This window comes from Chroicocephalus ridibundus, chromosome 16 (assembly GCF_963924245.1).
Source record: "Chroicocephalus ridibundus chromosome 16, bChrRid1.1, whole genome shotgun sequence".
In the NCBI taxonomy this organism is placed as follows: Eukaryota; Metazoa; Chordata; class Aves; order Charadriiformes; family Laridae; genus Chroicocephalus; species Chroicocephalus ridibundus.
Window position 1 is genome coordinate 7,817,980 of NC_086299.1, and position 22,683 is coordinate 7,840,662.

The following is a 22,683-nucleotide window of genomic DNA, read 5'->3' on the forward strand; positions in this document are numbered from 1 at the left end:
AAATTGAAGCTTGGAGCAGAAGAAGACCCGGGAGAGGGTGTAGGGTTTATGAGAACAGCTCTGGTGATGAGAACAAAGTTGCTGTGGAAATGCCAAGCGCACGATTTAAGGCAGAATATGCACAGTATGCCTTCCCTGTAAAACCCACAGCAGTTGTGATACCTCCAGACAGATTTATGCGATCGCTGGTGTTTCGTCCCCTTCAGGGTAGAAGGTAGGCTTGGACAGCATTTTGAACACTCAGGAAGATTCATTTATTCCTATCTTGTAGTTAATTTCTGTTTATGTTCCAGGGGAGAGGGAAAAAAAAAAAGGATTGGCACATACACAATTGCAGGGGTAAAGAGCACAAAGAGCACTGCTCAACACTTAGAGGACGAAGAGGATGGATGGCCATCTGCAGAGCCTCACGGTGCAGGATGCTGCTGCGTATTGAAACACGCTCGTCAGAGAACGACGTGGGGCGCGCGTCATCTCCTCTGCTGGCACGGTGGCATTGGGGTGGTTAAACTTCACCCGGCCATCGGTTAATCACCCCCTCGTCCCTCGGTCACAAACATGACTTGTTTAGGGCCGTCAAGTAAAAACAGCCTTGTAAAATGCCTCCGGGGGGATGGCTAATTTATGGAGGGGAGAAACAATATCCCTCCCTTGGTGCCATTTAACTTTTCATTTTATATTTGCAGTAATTGCACGTGACATCTGGAAAAATTGCCATCCAGCCCCTGGAGAAAGCCAGGGCAGGAGGTCGCGGTGGTCCAGGGGCAGACACAGGCCGTTCCACAGGAGGGTGGCTTTGCCGTGGGTGGGGGCAAAGTGTGAGAAGCCCTGAGCGCCGTGTCCCTCAAGAGATGGTGATGGAGCAGGTGTGGGTGATGGAGCAGGCGTGGGTGACTTTGTCCCGGGAGGGACTACTCGTGGGAGCTCTGCGGAGCAAGGCCAGCCCGGGCCTCAGTTTCCCTGTAGGAAAAACGGGAGCAGCCCTGGGAGCAGCCCCCCCCCCCGCCCCCGCACCTCGGCCATGAGCTGGGGGATGGCAGGGAGGGATGCGGGGAAGCGCCGGGCTCCGACCCCCTCCCGCATCCGCACCGCGGGGAGCCCCGCGCATCCATAGGGGTGGGGGACAGGGGCCGGGGGGGGACACAGAGGCGGCGGGGAGGCAGGCTGCCGCTCGGCGCCGGTCCCCTACACCTTTAAAAGTCTCCTCACGTTGGCGCGCTGATTATCCATTAACCTGATGCGGGCTCCCTTTCCTGGGGGTGGCGTCCGCGGCAGCGCTGCAATAAGAGCCGGCAGCAGGGCTGGCTGCCTGCCTCCCTCTTCTCTCTCTCTCTCTGTCTCCCTCCCTCTCTCTCTCTCTCCCCCCCCGCCACCCTACCCCCGCTCTCTGCTTATCAGCAATTCAGATTGCATGCAAATCTGCGGGCTTTCTTACGGGGGCAAGGCAGAGGACCGAGCGCTTCTCCCCGGCCGCGGCTTCGGGGGAGAGATATCTCCTCCTCCTCCTCCTCCTCCTCCTCCTCTTGGGATTTTCTTCCTTCTCCCCTCCCCTGCTCTCCCCTCCCCTCTCCTCCCTCTCTTTCTTTCCTCCTTTTCACCTCCTCGAACAAAAGTAGCCCTTCTCTCTGCGCCAGCCCTGCCTGCGAGCGGGCTCGCTTTTGTCTGCCCGCTCCGTCGGGGTTGCCCGGGGAAGGGTGGGTGGGGGGGGGTGGGCCGGGCCGAGCCGAGCCGAGCCGAACCCGCCGCGGCCGGCCGGGGCTATGGGGGGACGAGCGGCGGTGGCCCGGGCGTTGTTAGCCCTTTTGGGGCTAGCGCTGGGCGGCGGCGGGGCCAGCTGCCCCGAACGGGAGCTGGAGCGGAGGGAGGAGGAGGCCAACGTGGTGTTGACGGGCACGGTGGAGGAGATCATGAACGTGGACCCCGTCCACCATACCTACTCCTGCAAGGTAAGGGGTGGATGGGTGAGGGGGCGGGGGGGGGAGAAACTTTCGGCCCCCACCAGGCGCCTATCTCGGGCGGGCGCATGTGGTTTTTATTGTATGCGCCGGAGCTTTGGTGTGTAATTATGTATTTTTAGCCTGCGGAGTCTCTCCCCGCCAGAGCTCCCACAGCTGTGTGGAGGGGGAATCTCTCAAGGTTGCTTTTTATGGGCATTTCCCTCCTTTCCATCATGCGGAGCTGACTCCCAACTTTCTGCTCGGGCAGGGTTTGGGCTGCCGGGGAAGGTGTCGGGAGCCGCTTGCTGCTTTTTACGTGTAGCTCCCTGTTTACTTTAGCAGCATCTTGAGTTCCTCTAGCTCAAGCTATTGTTTAACTACGAATCTGGCCTCTGGCTATGTTTTTTTTTCCTTCCCCCCCCCCACCTTAAGCTGAGAGACGGTAAAGTACTGAGCAACCTGAAATACCATCCTCCTGGTTGTCAGAAAACGTGCTGTATGGCTTAACCCTTCCCGGGGCAGGAATCTCGCTTGTGAGGACATGCTGCTACATTGCTTTTTCTTTCTTCCGCCCCCCCACCCTCCCCGCTTCTCCCCATCCCCTCTTCTTCCTATCCTTCAAAAGTCCTGCGGTTCCTGCCTGTGGTTCCTGCTAAGCAGGGCCTGGGGTGATGTGCAGCAGCGCGTTGGTGGGAGAGGTCTGCGGGTGCAGAGGAAGGTTTACTTTATACCATGCCCTCTTCTTCTGGAGCATCTCTCAGCCCAATAAACTAGTTAAAAAGCTTCTGTCTGCCCAGCTGGTGCCTCCCTGCTTCCCGCTGGCTCCCACCGCTCTGCCCCATGCGATGCTGCGTGGTACAATCTGTACCCTGCTCTCGTAAATTAAATCACGGACCCTCCAGGCTAGCGCAGAGACCGTATGTTTGCAAAGTGTCTGGCACATCCTGGGTGCTATCTAGAAAACTAATAAGCTGCTGTGAGCAGCCGGTGTCCTGCGGCAGCTTGGGGCGCATATGGCCGAATGGATGCGGGCCACCTGATGCCAGGGCAAGGGTTGCCATGCGAGGAGGCAGGAGGTGGTCCAGGAAGGCTAGTGACGAGGCAGAAATGCTCAGCTGAGAAACGGGTCTCTCTGCGGACACGCAGCACAGTGTCCGGCTAGCATAAAATCCAGGCTTCGTCTTGCTGCATCGGAGCAAGACTCTGGGATGCGATGGGAAAAACCTGCTTGCTCAGCAGCTCTGCCTTTGAGAGGGTGCCGTGGGGTCCGAGGAAGAGCAGCTAGGGAGCCAGGTGTGGGGAGGAACCCGGTCCGCAGGCGGTGGGTGGCTTTATTTGAAATGCAGTTTGTATTGCTCGGCTTGGGAAGGGAGTCTTTGGCCCGGCTCTCCCTGAGCTATCCCGTGCGATGCTGCGGAGAAGGCTCGTGCTGCTCACTGGGGAGTTAACTCTGGGTTTTTGGTTTAGTTTCATAACAGCACCTGAAGGCCGGAACCTGGCCCTAAGATACCTTTCCAGTCCTAGAGTCCTGTAAAAGAAAGTGAAAGGAGAAAAAACCACCTTCTCTCCTACCCTGGATGGAAATGCCCATCCCATCCCATCCCATCCCATCCCATCCCATTGTGGCAGCGCTGCTGGCTCTCCCGGCTTACGCTGTGACATTTAGCAGTTTTCTTAGAACCGCGGTTCTTCAGTCCTTTTACCTCCGCATCAGTCTCTTCTTTCTAAATTTTTTTTTTTATGGTATGTTCATCGTGTGTTTGCAGGGAAGAAAAGCTTTGAAACGGGACTTGGAGTGTCTTAAGGACCTGAAAGCAGATAAATCTCTCCCAACTGTGACTTAGCGGGGCGTAGTGCTCACGACTCGCAAATGCGTAGCTTTGTGGCAGCTGTTGGCCTGTTTCGCTCTAAGATCTCTCAAAGTATTGAAATTCTGCTAACGCTGGGTTATACATACTTGCATTTTGGTTTATTTTGTGGTGTGGTTTTTTTTTTTTTTTTTTCTTTTACCAAGCGCCCGGATTCCAAAAGGGTAGTTTGGGGCATTAAACCCGACCCTGCTGGCTCCTGCTGGCCTCGCACCGACTCGGGTGCCCTCTCAGAAGGGATCTCGCTGCTTAACTGGTGAGAAAACTTCACCGGCCGCTTCCTCGCTGTCGTATTCCAGTAACCAGGCCCTGGGGTTGCCTACAAATACCACCGTTATCTCTTGTCGGGCTCTTCTTTATCTGAAGAGGAAAGGCAAGGGCCGGGTGGTGCGGTAGGAGTTCCCTAGAACCCACACCCGAAATCGCGAGCGTTATCGGCGCTGGGTGGTCTGCGAGGGAGCGGGCACCTGACTCTCCGCCAGCGCTGCCTTAGCGTATTGTTCTTCCTAGTTACACTCCAAACCCTCCCAGCCAAAGCCTTTGATAGATGAAGATAAGCACATTGCAACGCAGAAGAAATGCAAAGTTAATGTTAGATAAACACCTGTAAATAGCCACCAGCCCTTCGCTTGCTGCTGGAGGAGATGAATAATAAGGAAGAACAGGCTGAGAGAACTCCCGAAATTGAAACTGGCTGAGGTGTGCTGCTTCACCGAGGGATTTGAGGGGGGAACCGGGGTGCTGGGCTGGCTCCTCTTCCCAAACTTCATCCTGTCTACAGCCTGGCATTGTCCCTTCCTGCTTCGGAGTCCTCTGGCGTGCCTTATTCTGGTCTGACCTGGTATTTACGAAGGGAACATCTATTTATAGGACACATACAGGTTCTATATGTGCTATAGGAAGTGGTGTAGAGGATGTGGATCCTGTTCCAGACAATAGAGCCCCTCTTTTGGGGGATAACGGCGGCCGTTCTCCAGGCAGGGCTGGATGTGGAAGTTGCTGGGGGAGGTGGGTTTGGTGCTCTGCTGGCTCCTGCCAGGGAAAGGGACAGAGAGTGACCGGCGAGGGGAGAGGGACGGCGTGCGGTGGGGAGGGAAGGGTTTGGCAGAGCTGTGTGTGAAGCTACAGGCAGAGCCGATGCTCGGGGTGACCTTTTTTACTTCTGTCCAGAGTGACAGCTCTCCTCCCGAGGACACTACGCTCTAACTTCTCATCTTTCTTTACAAGACCAAGCCTGAGACTTCTCGAAGCGTCTCCCTGGCAGGAATTCGCGGGCACTGCACGTGCCTGTACAGGTGGTCCCATTCCCTACCGTGGGATTGCCCCCATGGCATATTGGAAAATCCTTTTACTTTTTTGGGGTTTTGTACTGCGCTTAAAATATACCCTTGCAAGGATCTGCTTAGATAAAGTCTTCGCTGTTCTCGCTCTGCCTCCCTGTAGCTGCCAGGAGTCTTGTAAAACAGCCTTAATCCAGTATTTTATGGGCTCGCTGGCAAAAGAGTGAGTCTGCTATAGGGAAGGGACCTCTTGGAACTTGGTTCCAGCCTAATCTTTTTTTTTTCTCTCTCTCCCTTTTCTTCCCCAATCCTTGATGTAGCCGGTGAGTCACCGGTGACAAAGTCTTAATTGTGTGTGATGATGAATGGGATGCCCTACAGGTAATTGCTTGGTCTTTGGTGCCTTCACATCCATTCATTATGGAGGATAAGGGTGGGGAGAAAGCTGGTGGACTCTGATGTTGCTTGTGAATGCTGTGGCCTGGCTCTGAGGTGTATGACTAGAACAGCCATGCTAATTAACTCAAATTACCATCTGCTTCAGAAGAGAGGGTAGGCTTTAGCCTTTCTTCCCCCTTAGACCTAGCTGTGAAAATGCCCGACTGCCACCTTTCAGCGCAAGCCTCAGGCTGTGTTCTCTGCCTGGCTCTCCTATTTTATTTTTTTTTTCCTCTTTTGTCTCCTTTGTATTCCTGGGTGTGTGTATTTTTTATTTTTTATTTTTTTTTTTTTTGCCCTGGTTGCTTGCACACCTCGCATGGAGCGCCTGCCCCGCGGGCCGCCGCCGAAGGAAGCGGAGGTGGAGCTGGTGGGGCTGCGGGAAGGTGTCTGGACTTGACTGTGGGGAGAAGCACAACCCCAGGGAGTTGAGGTGCTGCAAGACGCTGGAGAAAACAGCTGGTGCCGGCTGGGGGAAGCTTGGGCTGAAGCTGTGCAAGCTGTGCTCCTTCGCACCCTGGGCTCACCTGGGGTGCCACCTTCGCAGGTGTCCCTTTGGAAAAGGGGGGGGCTGCTGCCTCGGGTGGCACCGCCGGCACATGGCGGAGCAGATGTCTCCGTGTCAACACCGCGATTCCCGTCAGATCACAAGGGAAAAGCTGCCTGTCACAGCTACCCTTCCTTGCCATCTGAAGCTCCCTCTGTTTGCTGGTTGAGTGCCACCTCTCGAGAGAGAAGAGCTCCTGGTGACAGGGCTGTGTACAACCCAGCAGCCTTCTTCTCGGGCTGGAATAGGCTCTGAAGGCTTTACTTTCTCTGCCCATCATAGAATGTGTTGGGTTGGAAGGGACCTCTAAAGGCCATCTCGTCCCACCCCCCTGCAGACAGCAGGGACATCTGTAACTAGATCAGGTTGCTCAGAGCCTCATCCAGCCTGGCCTTGAATGTCTCCAGGGATGGGGCCTCCCCCACCTCTCTGGGCAACCTGGGCCAGTGTCTCACCACCCTCAGTGTAAAGAACTTCTTCCTGATGTCTCACCTAAACCTGCCCTGCTCTAGTTTAAACCATTGGCCCTTGTCCTGTCGCTCCATGCCCTTGCAAACAGCCCCTCCCCAGCTTTCTTGTAGCCCCCTTCAGGGACTGGAAGGGGCTCTAAGGTCTCCCCGGAGCCTTCTCTTCTCCAGGCTGAACCCCCCCAGCTCTCTCAGCCTGTCCTCACAGCAGAGGGGCTCCAGCCCTCGGATCATCTTCATGGCCCTTACCCCTCCCCAGCAGCTTGGACTTGGACTGTGTGGGGAGGGATGGTAGCCCGTGGATAAGTTATTGCTTGTCTTTTGGTTGCTGTGGCATTGTGTAGCGCTGGCCCAAGGGGAGGTGACTCCCCCTTCATGCTGGAAGAGGGTGCGAGCATGTGAGTACAATGTCTTGGGGCAGGTAGGGCATGTGCAGCTTCCCAAGAGGAGCTGTCACGGTGGTTTTTAGACCTGGGGTGGTTTTGGATCTCGGGTACACAGGAGAACGGGGCTCACCTCGGTGAGATACGGTGGCTGCTATTGGGATGACGGGAGCTGCTGGGCTGGATGGGAGCTGAGACCCATCAAGTCCAGAGTCCTCCTCCGAGGCTGGCAAATAGTACACCTTAAGGAGAAGATGTGATTTGAGAATAAAATGCACTCCTAAACTTTGTTCTTAACCTTCAGTCGCACCTGTGGAGTACAAGCAACACTAAATTCATTCCCTTTTTCTGCTGGACAGGTGAATTTTGTGCTGGGCTCCAACAGTGAGCAGGAGGGTCTTGCCCCAGCTTGCTGGCTCCTGTGGCGGTGGGAATGGCCCCGTTCCCTTGCCCCGGCACCTGTAGCTGCCTGCTCCTAGTCGTGGTAGGGACAGCGTGTGCAGCATTCAGCTCAAGATCATCGTGGACCTTGAAACCTCTTGCTGAGGACTGAGGTGGTGCTGAGCTCTCACCCCTGAAATTCTGGAGCTAGGGCTTTGAAAAGTCACAAGGTTGATTAAAGGTCACGAGACTTGCATTCCCCCCTAGCCCCTGACATGTTTTTACCCTCTTATATGAACTTCGCAGCGTCAGATCTTGGTGTGTGTCTTCCGTAGTCACTGAGTAATGGGATGGGGGTATTTGGCAAAGAGTCTGTCTGGATGGCCTCAGAGAAGCCTGGAGGGGAACACGATGCACGTGAAGGGTCGTGCAAGGCAGAGGCCAGCGAGCCGCCGTTGCGGCTATCTATAAAAATGGTTCATTCTGGAGCGGGATAACACCTGCTCTGTGCTTTCCTCCTCACCTGCAACAAGCCCCCCCCGCCCCAACCCCTGTGTCAAGCACAGAAGCTGCAGTGCCAACGACTCGCTGCCTCCCTGCCGCCCCCGTGTCCCCAAAGGTCGGGAGAGACCTGTCTGCCCGCACGCGTCCGAGCATCCTTCCTCTGCCCCTTGCGTTCCCTTCGGAATTGCGCTCTGAAAGGACCTACGTGCGTGCCTGTTCCGGAGAGGGGCTCGAGAGCCCCCTTATCTCTGAGCCGCCCCCTCCCCGGGTGCTTTGGCGCTGGGCAGGGTGTGCTGAAGTGCTCTCTGGGCCCCGGAGACAGCTGGAGAATGCAGGTGAACGCGCTCTGCGGGGCAGCAGGAGGGGAGTTGCTGGCAGAGAGCATGATAAAGCACGCTCTGAGCATGCCAGCCCTGGGATGCCTGCGGTCACGGCAATACCCTTGGCTAGGGAGCCCGCCCTCGCTCGGAGCCGAAACCTCAGGCAGCGCTCTGATGAGCTGTTCCCATTACACACAACTCGCCGACTCGGCTCCCTGTCCCGTTTCCCCCGCGACAGGATGGCAGCAGCGGCGGGAGGATTCCTTACCCATCGGGAGCGGATGGGGACACGTCTCTGGTGTCCCGCGTGCGCTGAAGTGTCATTTTAGGGCTGCCGCTTCCCTCCTGTGCGTGTGTCCCTCTCTTCGGGGCGGAAAGCGTGGCTCCGGAGGGAGGACGGCTTGCGGTTCTGTGCAGATCTCTCGCCATTTTTGGGCCAGGGGACGAGCCAGCAGCGAGGTGCAGGGCGCTGCTCTAGAACCGCTGGCGGCGGTTGGGGACAGAGCGGCACTCGCTCTTGCGGCCAGGGTTTATTTTTCTTCCTGAAGTTTGGATGAGTAAAGGGAAATCGGGCTCCTCCTGCCAAATCCTGCCCTGTATTTTAGCAAATCCACGGAGGTTTTCTTGAGTCGTTTATAGGAACTGAAGTTGCCTTTGAGAATTCTATGTGGAGTGTATCTGCTCGGCCTTTCATCTTCTCAAGGTACCAGTGCCTTGTCGGAGCCAGAAGACTCCCTTTTTTAATTAACCCACCCCACTTACCTCCTCCTGCCCCTCTTTTAGGGCTCCTGTGCCGCCGTTCAGAGTCTCCCCCATGGATGGACACTGCTCGCCTACCCCGGTTGGGGACTTCCAGCCATTTACCGTTCCCTTCAAAGCTTATTTAATTTTTTTTGTTTTTATTTAGAAGTGTTGTTTTTTTTTTTTTTTCTTTTTTTCCTCCTTTGATACATTTCACCACCGAGATTTTGTTGCGAGTCGGGGTGCCTGTGGGAGAACTGGACCAGCTGGAGCCTGTCACCTTGAATGGGGGGCAGAAGGGGGTTCCTCTGGCAAGGCTGAGGTTTGTCTGCTGCCCTGGTGGGGCTGGACTCGTGTCCCTCGCCCTGTGGCCAGTGTCTGCAGACATCGGGCTTCCAGCTCGTGTATGTGGAAAGGGTCGGTGCAGGTGAGTCGGCTCTCACTCCTGTCCAAGCATCGGGAACCAGAGGTGGATCTCCTGCTATGAATTTGAATTCATTATTAATCGTGGGCAGGACCAGGTCAGTTACGGTTTATGGTTTTTAAAATATAAATTATTTTCCTGGTTGAGTCTCTGCCAGCTTCCCCTGGCTATGTGCGGTGTCCCTTGTCGGAGCGCAGCATTCCCTGCCGCAGCCGGTCATCTTGTGACTGAAATGGCTTGTTGTGGGCCTAAAGGTTAGAATAATATGAGGGAAAAGGTTGATGAGCTCATCCTTGGCTTTACTGGTCGTGTACAGCAGAGGCAAGACAGCGGCAGAGGCTTCTGGTCGGAGTTGAGCCATGTCACAGAGGCGGCCGGGCTCTGCTCGCCCCTCTTCCCACCCTACCTCTGCCCGGTTGCTTCTGCCCCGCTCTCCCGTGGGACCCACCACCTTGCTGGCCCTGCTGGGCTCTTCTGTGCCGTGCAGGAGGCTGGCTTCTGGCTAGCAGCCATGCCTGCTGGTGGCCCTCCAGTGTTTGCTGGGAAGTGGCAGCTTAGCTGGAGAACTAGAGGATCTTTAAGGTCCCTTCCGAGCTAAACCATTCTAGGATTGCTCTTGCAGGAAGAAAGGAAAGGGGCATCGCTATCCTCTTCCAGCCCCGTGTTTGCACTCGGGGTGGGGAAGGCGAGCCCTCCCCAGGGTTGGTGATGAGAGAAGAGGAAGGAGAAGGATGTTTTGGTTTCATGGGCCTCCGGGGAAGTGAGTCATGGCAGCTTGTGGTAGGGTTTGGCGTGGGGCAACCCTTCATCTTGAGGCTCAAACAGCAACGACTGGGCTGGTGGCACGCTTGGCTTCGGCTGAGCCCGGAGCCTGCTTCCAAGGGAAGAGAAGTGGGAAGGGAAAGCAAATCCTGGGTCTCAGCGCCAAGGGTGGTGTGTCACCATGCAAAGAGGACTCTGTCCCTTGCTGGAGAACCTGTGTGGCTGAGGGACCCCTCGCGACACGAGGCTGCCAGGAGCACTGACGGGTGGAGAGCTGGGTGCAGCTTTGGCAGGAAGAGGAGTATGCGCTTTAGTCTGTTGCCCACACACTTTGTGCTTTTAGAGGAATGGCTAATGGAATTAGCTCGGCTGGACGGCTTTGCCAGCCTGAGCCACTCCGGTGCATCTGGTGACAACATGACAAAAACCTAACTAGGGCCAGAAGGTGCCGGTCTGTGGCTGCGAAATGGTCTCATGTGCTCTTTTCTCCCTCTCGTTCAAGGTGAGAGTCTGGCGTTACCTGAAAGGCAAAGACATCGTCACTCACGAGATCCTCTTGGATGGTGGGAACAAGGTGGTTATCGGTGGCTTCGGGGACCCGTTAATCTGCGACAACCAAGTCTCGACTGGGGACACGCGGATTTTCTTCGTCAACCCGGCCCCTCAGTACATGTGGCCGGCGCACCGCAACGAGCTGATGCTGAACTCCAGCCTCATGCGGATAACGCTGCGCAACCTGGAGGAGGTGGAGCACTGCGTGGAAGGTGAGGCTGGATGGCGCGAGGGTGCCTGGCTTTCCCCGGGGGTGCTCTGAGCGCCCCGATGCAGCAGTGGCCAAGCCCTGGCTCTGTTGGCCACCTTGTGCGCTTGGCTTGTAAATGATTGATCAGCAAACGGTCTCGCTGGTGATGGGGCGGATCAATCCTGCCGTTCTACGCGTGTCCGGGGTAGAGTCATACTGCTCTGTGGACTCGCTTGTCACGGGGACAGTGCCTGGCATTGACCTTGTTGTCAAAGGCAGTGATTACAGCCAAGTGAAGGTATTTTATGTTATTTTGTGCCCCAGATTTGATGCAGGTTCTCAGTCCCCTCTGCAATGAGCCTTGTGTGGTTGGGAGCATCCCCGTGGCAAGTCCTGTCCTGACACAAGCGTGTGGCAGGCGCTTACCAGGGAATTTAGACTCCTTACACACCTGAGTTAGATTTTCCTGTAGGTTTAGAGCTAATTAAGTTAATGGGTTAATGCTGTGGTGAAGGCCTGTCCTTCCTGGTAGTCACACCTAGCTTCCTCACTTGCGAAGTCAGCCTCGTGGACTCCTGCCGGGATCCAAGAAGCCAGCTGAGTTCTGCTTGGGGGTGAAGGTTGCTTCTCCGAGGTACAACTAAATCAGAACCAACCCAAAGAGCTAAGTGATTTTTGGGGGGCACGAGCTGTGCTTCTGTATTGTCCTGGTGAAGCCCTTGCACCCTAACCTCTCTGGAGCCTCTGTGTCTGCTCCCAGAAGAGCTCAGATGAGGTGGGTTGTGCTGTGCCCATGGAGGTTCGTGCATCGCACTGATGCTCAGCGCAGGGGCTGTGGGTTGACCTGTAGTTGTCCGTGGGACAATGTGAGGAGCGCTGGCATCCCCCTGCCAAAGAGGGTGGCTGAGTTACTAGCGCTGCTGTGGGTGCAACAACAGAGATGTTGGGAAGGGCTGAGGGGGAAGACAGTCCATATGTCCTCTTTACTAAGGTCTTAGACCTCCAGGTGTGGAGATGCGCGTCTATGGAGAGGAGCATTGATACTTTTTCTACTTGTGGCCCAACCACCTTGAAAACATCCTTCTGTGATTGCCCGTTTGCTGGCTTCTCTCTTCCCGCCTTGTGCTTGCCCTGTGTTCCAGCGAGAGCTCCGAGCTCGTAGGGGAACGCGGTGCCCCAAAAGCCCTTGGCTGGGGTCTGAGTGTGTCCTGAGAGCAGATGAGTAAACAAGGGAAGGAATGCAGGAATTCTGCGCAGACAACAAATAAACATGCAGATTGGCTCCCTCCTCCCCCTTGGACGTGCAGAGGAGAGGCCATAACCCCCTTTTTCCAGCTGTGAATGCTGACGGGGTAAATGACCGAAGTCTCGGGCTGGGAGAGAGCTGGTTCAGCCAAGTGGCTCGCAAGAGGCACCCGTCTCGAGTGGTTTTTGTAAAAGGGTGGGACACTGGAGATATTCTGCCTATATTCTGTCTTGCATTTCAATGGTATCAGTCCTGCTCCTTCCTTGCACCGAGTGGAGAGGGAGGGAGGAGAAAGAAGAGTGTGTGTGTGGTTGGTTCTGTTAAACCTGAGCAAACATTGGGAAGAATTCTGTCTTCACCTCGTTGGCTGCGTTCTTTAGCCTGCTCGTTTTGCAGACACTGGGTGTGAGCTGGGGTGGCAGAGCTACATGGTTCCCCTTTGTGGGGAAGGATGTTGTCCCTCAAGGCCCCTGGGAGGTGATGAGAGATGAAGTCTTCCTCCTAATGCTGTAGATTCCATGTAGGATTTGTCACCGGGACCCATTCCTGCTTTTGCCTTTTGTGGGGGAAGATTCAAAACTGTGTTGTGTTGGTGTAACGCTCGTTACAGCCCCTGCTGTCTCAGGGCTGCCTGGGTTTGGTGAGCTGGGCTGGGACCTGCTGCGGTCGGGGACGTGTCCCAGCTTGGGACAGCTTTTGCAGAGGGCCAGGGTGGTGACGGGACTGTCATTCCCAGTGCGCTATACCCTACAGCCGTACCGGTGTCCTGTCCCAGGAGGGGAGAGGTGGGAAGCGCCTGTGTGCACCAAGCAGTAGGTGGATGCGTGTGTCCATAGGCATGTCCTCTGATGCTGGACGGTAGGAAAGACTTGCTTGGTGTTGCTCCCATGCTGTTGTGCAAGAGAATCGGAGGTGCCAAAGCTGGGCATGTCCAAACTCACTCTCTCCCTCCTGTGTGCTTAAATTCCAGGTCCGTGCAGTTATAGGTGGGTTTACCTTTCCTCCCTGTGATGTTAACCTTTCCTGATGCCAGGTGGCGGATAGTTCTTTCTGGGACTCCCCTCTTCTCTGAAGAACAGTTGTTGAATAGCTTGCTTCATATATATAGCTTGCTTTAACTAATTACGCCCCTCTTCCCGGCAGCTCCCGGGGATGCTGTTGGCATGCAGAGGTGGGCTGGCAGCCTGGCTGGTGGCTCAGGGTCACTGGGCTGGTGCTGGGGGAGTGGGGACTGGAGAGGGCTGGAAAACAGCCTGCGGACAGCTTGCCGTCTGTGATGGAGCCGATTTCTCCAAACTGGAGGAGCCCTTTTCGGACTGTGTCACTGAGAAATGACAAAAACCAAGGCAACCTTGAGTTACTATATTTTGAGTAGGTCAAAGAGCGTTGCTTGGGGGAGATGCAGCGGTTCTTATTTTGGTATCCCCTGACTTGGCAGCTGTTTCGCTTGCCTTGATAAACCCACCTTGCTTGTCATATCCAGTGGACTGGCTTTTCTTCTTCCCGCGTCTTGGAAACCCGGTCGTTGCGTGAGTATCCTACGCGCTGGGTGCTAGCAGGTTTGCCGTAGTGAGCACGGAACACACTGACCCCCAAAACCTTGGTTTCCCTTGAGCTCTACCCAAAGCTCAGGCCTCTCCCGAGGTCTGTGAAAGTCCGTTCTGGGAGGCGATGCAAAACCAGGCATGAGAACCTGCTCCTGTCACCCTGGGAAGCATTTCTGAGCTCCCGAGTCTGAGAATTTAGCTCCAGGACTTGTTTCCCATCAGCTCCCCACAGGAGGGTTCAAAGCAAAGCTGCCCAGAACGCTGCTCTCTTGCTGCACTTTAAGTTTAAAAAACAAACCTTTGAGTGCTTTTGCAGAAAGAATGGGAAGAATGGTGGCAGCTGAGTGGAAAAACATGAATGTTTTGAGTATCTTCATCTCCTGTCGCTCCAGCTTGGAAAAATCCTAGACATCAAAATCTTTCCTGTCTAAGAGAGGAGTTCAAACCAGGGCAGCTCTGTGAAACAGCTCAGGTTAGAGTAAACCCCGTGTATTTTGATTACACTTAATTGTAGTGTAAAAAAAAAAAAAAAAAAAAAAAAATTGCTTTGACCAGCTGTAGTCAAAATGCGAGACTCCGGCTGAGCTCTGCAAACTGGGTCAGCTCAGAGGGTGCCTGGAGGGAAGACTTTGGGTGCTGGGGGGCAGAGGAGCAGCTCTGGGAGGCTGGGACACAGGCTTGGACCTGGGTGCCTGGTGAAGGAGGATGTTTGCTCCAGTGCCTCTGCGGGGGAATGCATGGAAAGGGAACCAGCTCCCAGCAGCCCGCGGAGCTGTGTAGCAGCAGGAGTGGATTTCCTCTTCAGGACATCTGGATGATGCTTCCTGGGGAAAGAATTAGCCTGATAAGCAGCAGCCTCGCTGTATTTGTGCCTTGAACTGCAAGAAGAGGGCCGGAATCACCGCGCAGGTGTTAAAGCATCCCAAGGCACACCACCAGCAGGCTCCGTGCCGGGTGCTTTCCTCTCCTCGCTTTCCTCGCCATCGCGCCCGCTCTTCTGGAGTTCAACAGCTGACTAATCCCCGCGAGCTCTTTCCCCTGTGTGTGTGTGTGTGTCTCATATTTCACTTTGATCGCGACGGCACTTAAAGAAAATCAAGATATTTTTTGTGTGTGTATGGTGTGGGAGGGGCTGCGTGTTGACTCCACGCTGAGCCGTCTGGGTGGGAGGAAGTTCAGATTAAACCTTTGTTAGAGCCTTGGTTAATGAGAACCCAAGGCTCCTTTTTAAATAGTGGCTTGCTTGTGGCGTGATTTGCATTGACGCTGGTGCAGCTGCCCCAGCCAAGGCTGCTTTGCTGGCTCTGGAGGTGTGCGTGGACTTTGAACCTCCTGGGAAAAGCCACGTACGTTGGCTTTACAAGTAAGGGCCACAGCGAAACCTGAAGTGTTGGGTACAATAAGCACACGCTGTTGTAAGAGAAGGTCCTGCTGGTGGCTTGTGACCCTTGTCCTGGGGCAGTGTGTCCAATATATCTTCAAGAAACTCTTGCTGTGGGCTTTAACTAGTGCGGTGTCAGCTCAGCTGCTCAGGTGACGTGGAAAAGGGGGCCTGTGGATCAAGTCCAGACGAAGCTGTGACTTGTAGACCAAGAGCAATCAAGGAGGACTTCAGGGCGTTCTTGATCATATTTTGTGATTTAAAGTCTGGGGGCTTAGTAGGCCTTTTGATAAGGATGGATCTGCCTGTCTTGGGGGTGATACTTGAACAATTCCAGCGATGAGAGCAAGGCTGAGGACTGACCCTCTATGCACACGTGTAGCAGCTGTCCCAGACCCTTTCTGGGCTATCCGTTAGCTTTCCAGGCTGCCAAGCATGGTCGTGGCCGCTGCTGCGCTCGTGCTTCTGTGGCACTCGGTGCCTTCTCTGGGTACGCAGCAAGGCGGGTGCGTGCTGTGCTGGTACGGTCACCTTTGGGTGCTGTGTGTCACCCTGCCTGGGACCTGGAGGGGGCAACGTGGTGTCTTGGGGTGCTGCTGTGAGGACAGCATGGAATCACAGAATGTGTTGGGTCGGAAGGGACCTCTAAAGGCCATCTCGTCCCACCCCCCTGCAGTGAGCAGGGACATCTGTAACTAGATCAGGTTGCTCAGAGCCTCATCCAGCCTGGCCTTGAATGTCTCCAGGGATGGGGCCTCCCCCACCTCTCTGGGCAACCTGGGCCAGTGTCTCACCACCCTCGGTGTAAAGAACTTCTTCCTGATGTCTCATCTAAACCTGCCCTGCTCTAGTTTAAACCATTGGCCTCGTCCTATGGCTCCATGCCCTTGCAAACAGCCCCTCCCCAGCTTTCTTGTAGCCCCCTTCAGGGACTGGAAGGGGCTCTGAGGTCTCCCCGGAGCCTTCTCTTCTCCAGGCTGAACCCCGCCAGCTCTCTCTCCAGCATATACTGGTCTCAGAAACGCTTTTCCGTATAGATGCCCATAGTCAAGCGACTCTGGCTTGTGTTCAACACGCAGTGTGCTGCAGATGCTCCATATGTTTAAAAATGTCACTGAGCTCCTATTGAAATCCCAATTCTAGCCAGTCCAGAACTCTCCTGTGACTTTTCATCTCTGTGGCAACCTTTTTAGTTACTCCTGTGGAATAATTGCATCCCATCCTGCAGGCTCCGTTCTCCCACGTCTGCTGGGGAGCGGGACTGCTTTGAAAGCATCTCCCTTTAAGTTATACCCTGTCCATTCTGTTTTGTCTTCTGCCTGCTTGCCTCTATTCTGTCCTCTCTCTTTCTTTTTTAGGTCTCTGCCTCCATAGAACTGAGACGTTTTGTTCTTGTAAACCAGCCCATGCAAAATTTTCTTTTCAGGCTCCTTGCAGGGACTGTAAGGCACGCACAGTGGGCTCCTCTCAGCAAGGAAATTGCTGGCATGGGTTTGTGTTGAGGTGATTTGGGCCGTGGTCACTTCCCATGCTCCGCTCTCTCTGCAGCCCTTCTCCACCCCTGCAACTATTTCTCTTCTTAATCCATCCCTGGCGTTTCATTGTGCTTCAGAACAGGCGAGGGAGGGGGCTGGAAGAGGGTTAGTGTGTGGGTTTTTTCTTAAATAAGTTGATTTTTTTTTTTTTCTTTTTTTCCCCCTCCTTCCTCTTCTTGGCTCTGTTTTGAATTGAAGATAATGAGAGCAGCATCAACACCTCCGTCTCGGGAGGGTGAGAGAGTTAGCCAGCGGCTGTAAAATGTAGTAAATGGAGAGGAGAGAATCCATCATTAGACAATCCTGGGGGCCCCATCGCAGTGGATTTCCTGGGGCTGCCACCTCCGAGGTGGGCAGTGGGGAGAGCCGGGACTTGAGGGGTTGGATGGAGGTGGGTGCTGTGGCTGGTGGTGCAGAATCCAGCCTGGCTCTGCCTGGACCGGCGTTTGCAGGAGCCTCTGCTGTGGGGGGCCCTGTGCGCGGGCCAAGCATGAGGGTCTGTTTCCTCCCTCCCTTGTGTGGCAGTAATGCAAAACATCCCCCGGGTTTATGGCGGTAGCTAAGAGAGTCGATTTGTTTAGCAAATTCCTATGGAATTTTAATCTGGTGTGGGAGGCTACTGGTCTGGGAAGGCTCCTTTGGCCCCGCTTCCCGCTCTGGCGCATCCTGCCGCATTTCTCCACGGCTTCGGCTGGGGCTTCTTGGTCCGCAGCACAGACGGCGTATCTCCCGGGGGTGCCGGCCCTGCGGTTATGACAAGTGCTGGGCCCTGGCCATGCGCTCTTCGTTCTGCTTTTTCCTTTTTATTTTTTTGTTTGCTCCGCTAATAACTTGTAGGGGGACGGTGGCTTGCCGTTCCCTGTGGTATGGAGGGGAGAAGCCGCTGCTGCTCTGGTGGGGTCTGCGCCGCCTCCTGCCCTGTGTTTTCCATTGAACCGATGGGTACCCATCGGTGCTGGTCTGGGGCTGGCCCATCACCTCCTGGCTGGTGGGAATGCCCCAGGAAGCAGCATTCTGTAGCCCCTTCCAGTCCCTAAAGGGACTCCAGGAAGGATGAGGAGAGACTCTTTATTAGGGTGTGTAGGGCTAGGACAAGGGTAATGGTTTTAAACTGGAGGAGGGGAGATTTAGATGAGATATCAGGAAGAAATTCTTTACTCTGAGACGCTGGAAGAGATTTCCCAGAAAAGCTGCGGCTGCCCCATCCCTGGAGGGGTTCAAGGCCAGGTTGGATGGGGCTTGGAGCAACCTGGGCTGGTGGGAGGTGTCCCTGCCCAGGGCAACGGGGTGGAATTAGGTGATCTTTAAGGTCCCTTCCAACCCAAACCATTCTGTGACTCTATGAAATGGCTCAGTCCTCGTCTGGTTTCCAAACAAAGCCCAGAAGCTGGGCTCTGCTGGTGGGGAGGACAGAGCTGACTTTCTCCAGCCTTTGGGATGTCCAGGGGCGATGGGCAACATGGGGTGGGCCAGTCTTTGCCCGTGAGCCCCGTGGGGCTCTGCTTTCAGAGCTGCCAGGCGCCCGCTGGGACTGCCGGCACCCGCCCGGGCTTGCTCCCTCCTAATCCTTACCCGGAGTGGGACTTCGGTCTGTTTATCTTATTAAACGCTCTGCAAAGATCCTGCATTCCTTCGGGATGACTTCCAGGAGCCAGGAGAGCTCTTTGATGTGCTGGGTGGCCAGGGTGGGGACGGAGCGGGCCCCCAGGACTGGATGGACCCTCTCCCTGGTGGGCTGTGGGCAGCTGAGCGGGGAGAAGGGGCCGGAGGAGGAGGTGAGTGGTGCTCCGCAAGCTGCTCCCTCCTTATAGAAGCCACTCGAGCAGCACCTTTTTCTTTTTTTTTTTTTTTTTTTTTTTTTTTTTTTCTTTCCCTTCCCTTGAAAAACTGCTGCTCTTCCCGTACTTTCAGCTCCCTGGAATCATTTTCTTTGATTAGCAAAGGAAATGGGACTCTAGTGCTTTCAATAATTCATACCCAATTTGGCTAATTTCAGTCTGGCTGCAGCGCAGGCTACAAAGTGAATAAGAATTTCTTATTCGCCTCTAATTCTTACTCCCCTGGCTCTACCTGTGTCCAGCAGCCGCCTCGGCCTCCGTTAATCTCATGAGCTGAGCAGCGTGGTCTTATCAACGCTTATAAATACTTCAAGGGTGGGTGTCAGGAGGATGGGGCCAGGCTCTTATCAGTGGTGCCCAGCAACAGGACAAGAGGGAATGGGCACAAACTTGACCATGGGAAGTTCCATCTCAACACGAGGAGGAACTTCTTTGCTGTGAGGGTGGCAGAGCCCTGGCACAGGCTGCCCAGAGAGGTGGTGGAGTCTCCGTCTCTGGAGACATTCCAACCTCGCCTGGACGCGTTCCTGTGCCACCTGCTGTGGGTGACCCTGCTCTGGCAGGGGGTGGGACTGGGTGATCTCCAGAGGTCCCTTCCCACCCCCACCATTCTGGGATTCTGTGGCCAAGTGTGTGCTACCGTCCTAGCTCCAGCCCAGGTGAATTCCTGGTCTTCCTAAGCTTGCACTCACCCACCCGGTGTCTCACCCACTTTCTCTTCTTGCTTGGATGCTTTATCCATCAGCGTTGCTGAGACCCCAGAACCTCTGTGTGAGCTCTCGTGCCTTGGATGGATCCCAGCCCTGTTGATTCCCCTTCCCTCCTTTGGCCCATATTGCAGCTTCACCCCAAAGCTGCTCTTTTTTGGGGTCGGTAAATCATAGAATGGTTTAGGTTGGGAGAAACCTCAAAGATCATCTAGTGCCAACCCCCTGCCGTGTGCTGCCTGTTGGCATTGCCTTGCGGTGACACACAGAGGCTTTGTCCTGTCCCAGAGGTGGTGCCGGGCAGGGAGATCTCCTGGATCCTGCTGGTAAAAGGTCTTTTGCAACACAAACTGCCGTATCGGTGTCTGTTACCTCCGTTGAAAGCAGCTGGTGGGGTAGGGGCGATGGCTGGTGTTTGCCTGGTGTGCTGCAGAGCGGAGCCTGCCTGTGTCATTCTAACCGGGCAGTGGGTTTTCTCCTCGAGCTGATGCCACGTGGATTTAGCTGGATTTCTTGGATTTAATGGATTTCCGCCCCAAAAAAAGGATTGGCACCGCTACTAATTGTTTAGAGGCTTGTGGTGCTCTCTCACAGCTGAGCTTTGCTTATAGCCCCGCTCTGTAACTTGCTTATCCCAGTGTCTCCTCTTGGGCTGCCTTTTCTGGGAGAAGGAAAGCCGGTGGAAATGGCTCTGCTGCCCCTCTCCACGTTCAGGAGACAAACCTTAACATCTTCTGTGACCGACTGCCTATTCCTATCCCATTTTCCTTTTTTTTTTTTTTTTCTTCCCGCCCCGCTGGCATGGTAGTGGATGTTGGAAGGGAATTGCACGCTCCTGGAGGACGTTGTGTCATCTTGATGGGCTCTAAGTGCATCTTCTGGCTAATATTAGAGCACTGTGCTCTCTCTGTCTTGCCGGGCTGCTAATTAGCTTAAGTGAATGGGAGGACTGGCTGTGCCTCGGCGTCTTTGATTTGTGGGTGATACTCAATTAAAAGAAGGGGGAATAGAAAAAGGCGGAGGGAGCTTTTGCTGAGCTCTGCGCGTCCGAGCGTGGTGCTTCTCTTGGTGGTCAGTCCTCAGTTGTGTGGTTGAGGTGAGCGGAGCCCGACCAGCTTGCAACTCTCTTTGGACACGCAGGGTTGGAATTGGCCTCATCCAAGCTGTTCCACCTGAGGAGAGAGGGAAGGGTGTGCGGAGGCTCAGAATTTGTTTTGAGAACAGAGTGAAGGGGTTACCTTTCCTTTAAGTGCGTTAAAGTCCGCGTTAACAAGTCATTTTACTCCCCTGGGTGCTGTCAGCGTTTCTGCAGGCTGAGACAGGTACGGTAAGCAAGCAGCAGTATGGTCCCAGTTTGCAGAGCAAGTCTGTGACCAAGCAGAGAATGGGAGCCGGGAGTCCGAACCCGACGGGCAGATTCCCACCAGTTATCCACCAGGATAACTGCCGTCACCCACCCGCATCTTGACTCGGAACGGAGCGGGCCGACGCTTGACGCTGCAGCTGGAATAGCAGAGCTTTACGGATAGATAGCCAGGGTGTTGGCCCTAAACCGGGAGGAGAGCTGATGGCGGGGGAGATCTCCCTTGCGGGGCTGTTGAGATTCCTCACGGCCACAGCAACGAGTCGCTGTGGGCTCTTCCCTGTGATTTGTGGGACTCTCCCTGCTACGACGCTCCCCTGGATGCACCAGCAACGGCGACGCGCTTTGAGTTTCCTCCTGCCGCCTTTTCCTTCAGCCTTCCGGGCTTTATCTGCCTGTTCCCGACTCCATCAGCGGGAGCGCAGGGCTGCTGTGAGCACCGCACGCTGATCACGCATGCGTGGTGCCGGGGTGGGGGGGGTTCTGCCAAACCTGCTCTTGGACCTTATACCTTGGCTTGTTCTTTTCTCTGCCTGCGTAAAATCCTAGCATCCCCGCTGGTCGGGAGGACTAAGCCGATAAGAGCGTTGAAATCAGACTTCCTCAGCTTTTTAGCTAAAGAGGAGCGTGGCTGGAGCTATGTCTCCCTTCTAGCAATAATGCCACCAATGCAATTTATCCGTTCCTCTGAAGTACAGCTCGTGCTGCAGATCCCGAAGGCCAGGAGGGATGCTCAAGGGTTTATTTGTAGCCGCTTGCCACTGGTGCGCGCGTGCTGTGTCGTGGGGAACTAAAACCCCCCTCTGAGGCTAAATTCACGTCCTCGAAACTACTCTTTAAACTTCTTCCCAGCCCCTTGTGCTGTGGCGATGTTTGTTGCAGGTGGAGGACGGCAGCCAAAGCCATGGGCCTGGCTGGGTGCGTTAACTCCTGCTGGAGCAGAAACTGCCAGGTTGCTCAGCTTTGAGACCCAAAGGGTTGAGTAAGTTGTGGCCTTCCAGCCCTTGCAGAGCTTCTGAACCCCCAAACTGCAGGAGGAGAAGTCACCGGAGGGCGGGGAGGGGAGAAAACCCAACCAATACATCGCTTGCCAACTCTAATTCAGCTGCCAAATTGTGATTGCCTTGGCTCTGAAGCTGTTCTCCTTGGCCAAGAAGCTCCGTATCTCACTCTGTTTCTGGCAAAAAAACCCGGTACTCTGGGGCTTTAGATCGGTTCAGGCCTTCAGGTACTTCTGTAAAACCAAGGAATGGCTGCACTGCGAAGGAAGCATCAGCCCCAAAGGAGTGTGTGGGGCAGGGGGGAGCGTAAAAAGTGATCCGAGTGGATCTTCTGACTGCGTAAGGGAAGCTGGACCCTGGCTTCCCACCTCGGGCAGGATGGCCCCGAACGAACTTCCCTGATTTGTGTGGCCCAGGAAGCAGCTGGGAGCGATCGGGTTGGACATGGAAAACTGACTTGGCAGGTTGGAGCTGTAAGGGGTGTTAACAGAGAACGTACAGAGCTGGAAATGGGGTAACAGGCGACAGGACAAGAGGAAATGGCCTGAAGTTGCGCCAGGGGAGGTTTAGACTGGATATTAGGAAGAGTTTTCACACTGAAAGGGTTATCCAGCATTGGAACAGGCTGCCCAGGGAAGCGGTGGAGTCTCCATCCCTGGAGTTATTTAAAAGCTGGGCAGACGTGCTGCTTAGAGATATGGTTTAGTGATGGTTTTTGTCAGAGTTAGGTTGATGGTTGGACTCGATGATCTGAAAGGTCCCTTCCAACCTGGGCAAGTCTATGATTCTATGAGACTCCTGGTTCCCTGTGGAAGGCAACAATCACGCGAGTTTGGGAAGAAAAGAGAGGACCAAAAGAGGTTCAAGCATGTTCTGGGGGCTGTGCCTCGGTACCTGGGGCTCCCTTCATCCGTACGGTGGGCTGCCTCCCCCGTTGCCTTTTCCATTGTGCGGAGCCCCCTGTTCCCAGCGCCTGCAGGGACACACAGGGCTCTGCCCGGGGGTCTGGGACTGTCCCCGAGGGTCAGGGCAGGATGGAGCTCACCCTGCCTCATCATAGAATGGTTTGGGTGAGAAGGGACCTTAAAGACCATCTAGTTCCACCCCCCTGCCCTGGGCAGGGACACCTCCCACCAGCCCAGGTTGCTCCAAGCCCCGTCCAACCTGGCCTTGAACCCCCCCAGGGATGGGGCAGCCACAGCTTCTCTGGGCAACCTGGCTCTGCCTGGGTGTCTGTGACGGTCCCCGAGGGCCAGGGCAGGATGGATGGA

At 55.0% G+C, this 22,683-nt stretch overlaps 1 protein-coding gene across 4 annotated transcripts in view; it reads left to right on the forward strand.

Annotated features, from left to right (window-relative positions):
• Positions 1 to 1,721: 1,721 nt before the first annotated feature.
• Positions 1,722 to 22,683, forward strand: part of AGRN (agrin) — a 132,381-nt gene continuing 111,419 nt past the window's right edge. For all 4 annotated transcript variants that reach the window (XM_063353555.1, XM_063353556.1, XM_063353557.1 and 1 more), the window contains exons 1-2: positions 1,722 to 1,946; positions 10,555 to 10,816. In XM_063353555.1, the coding sequence (XP_063209625.1) occupies positions 1,761 to 1,946; positions 10,555 to 10,816 (448 nt within the window). In that variant the 5' untranslated portion in view covers positions 1,722 to 1,760. The remainder of the gene's footprint in view (positions 1,947 to 10,554; positions 10,817 to 22,683) is intronic.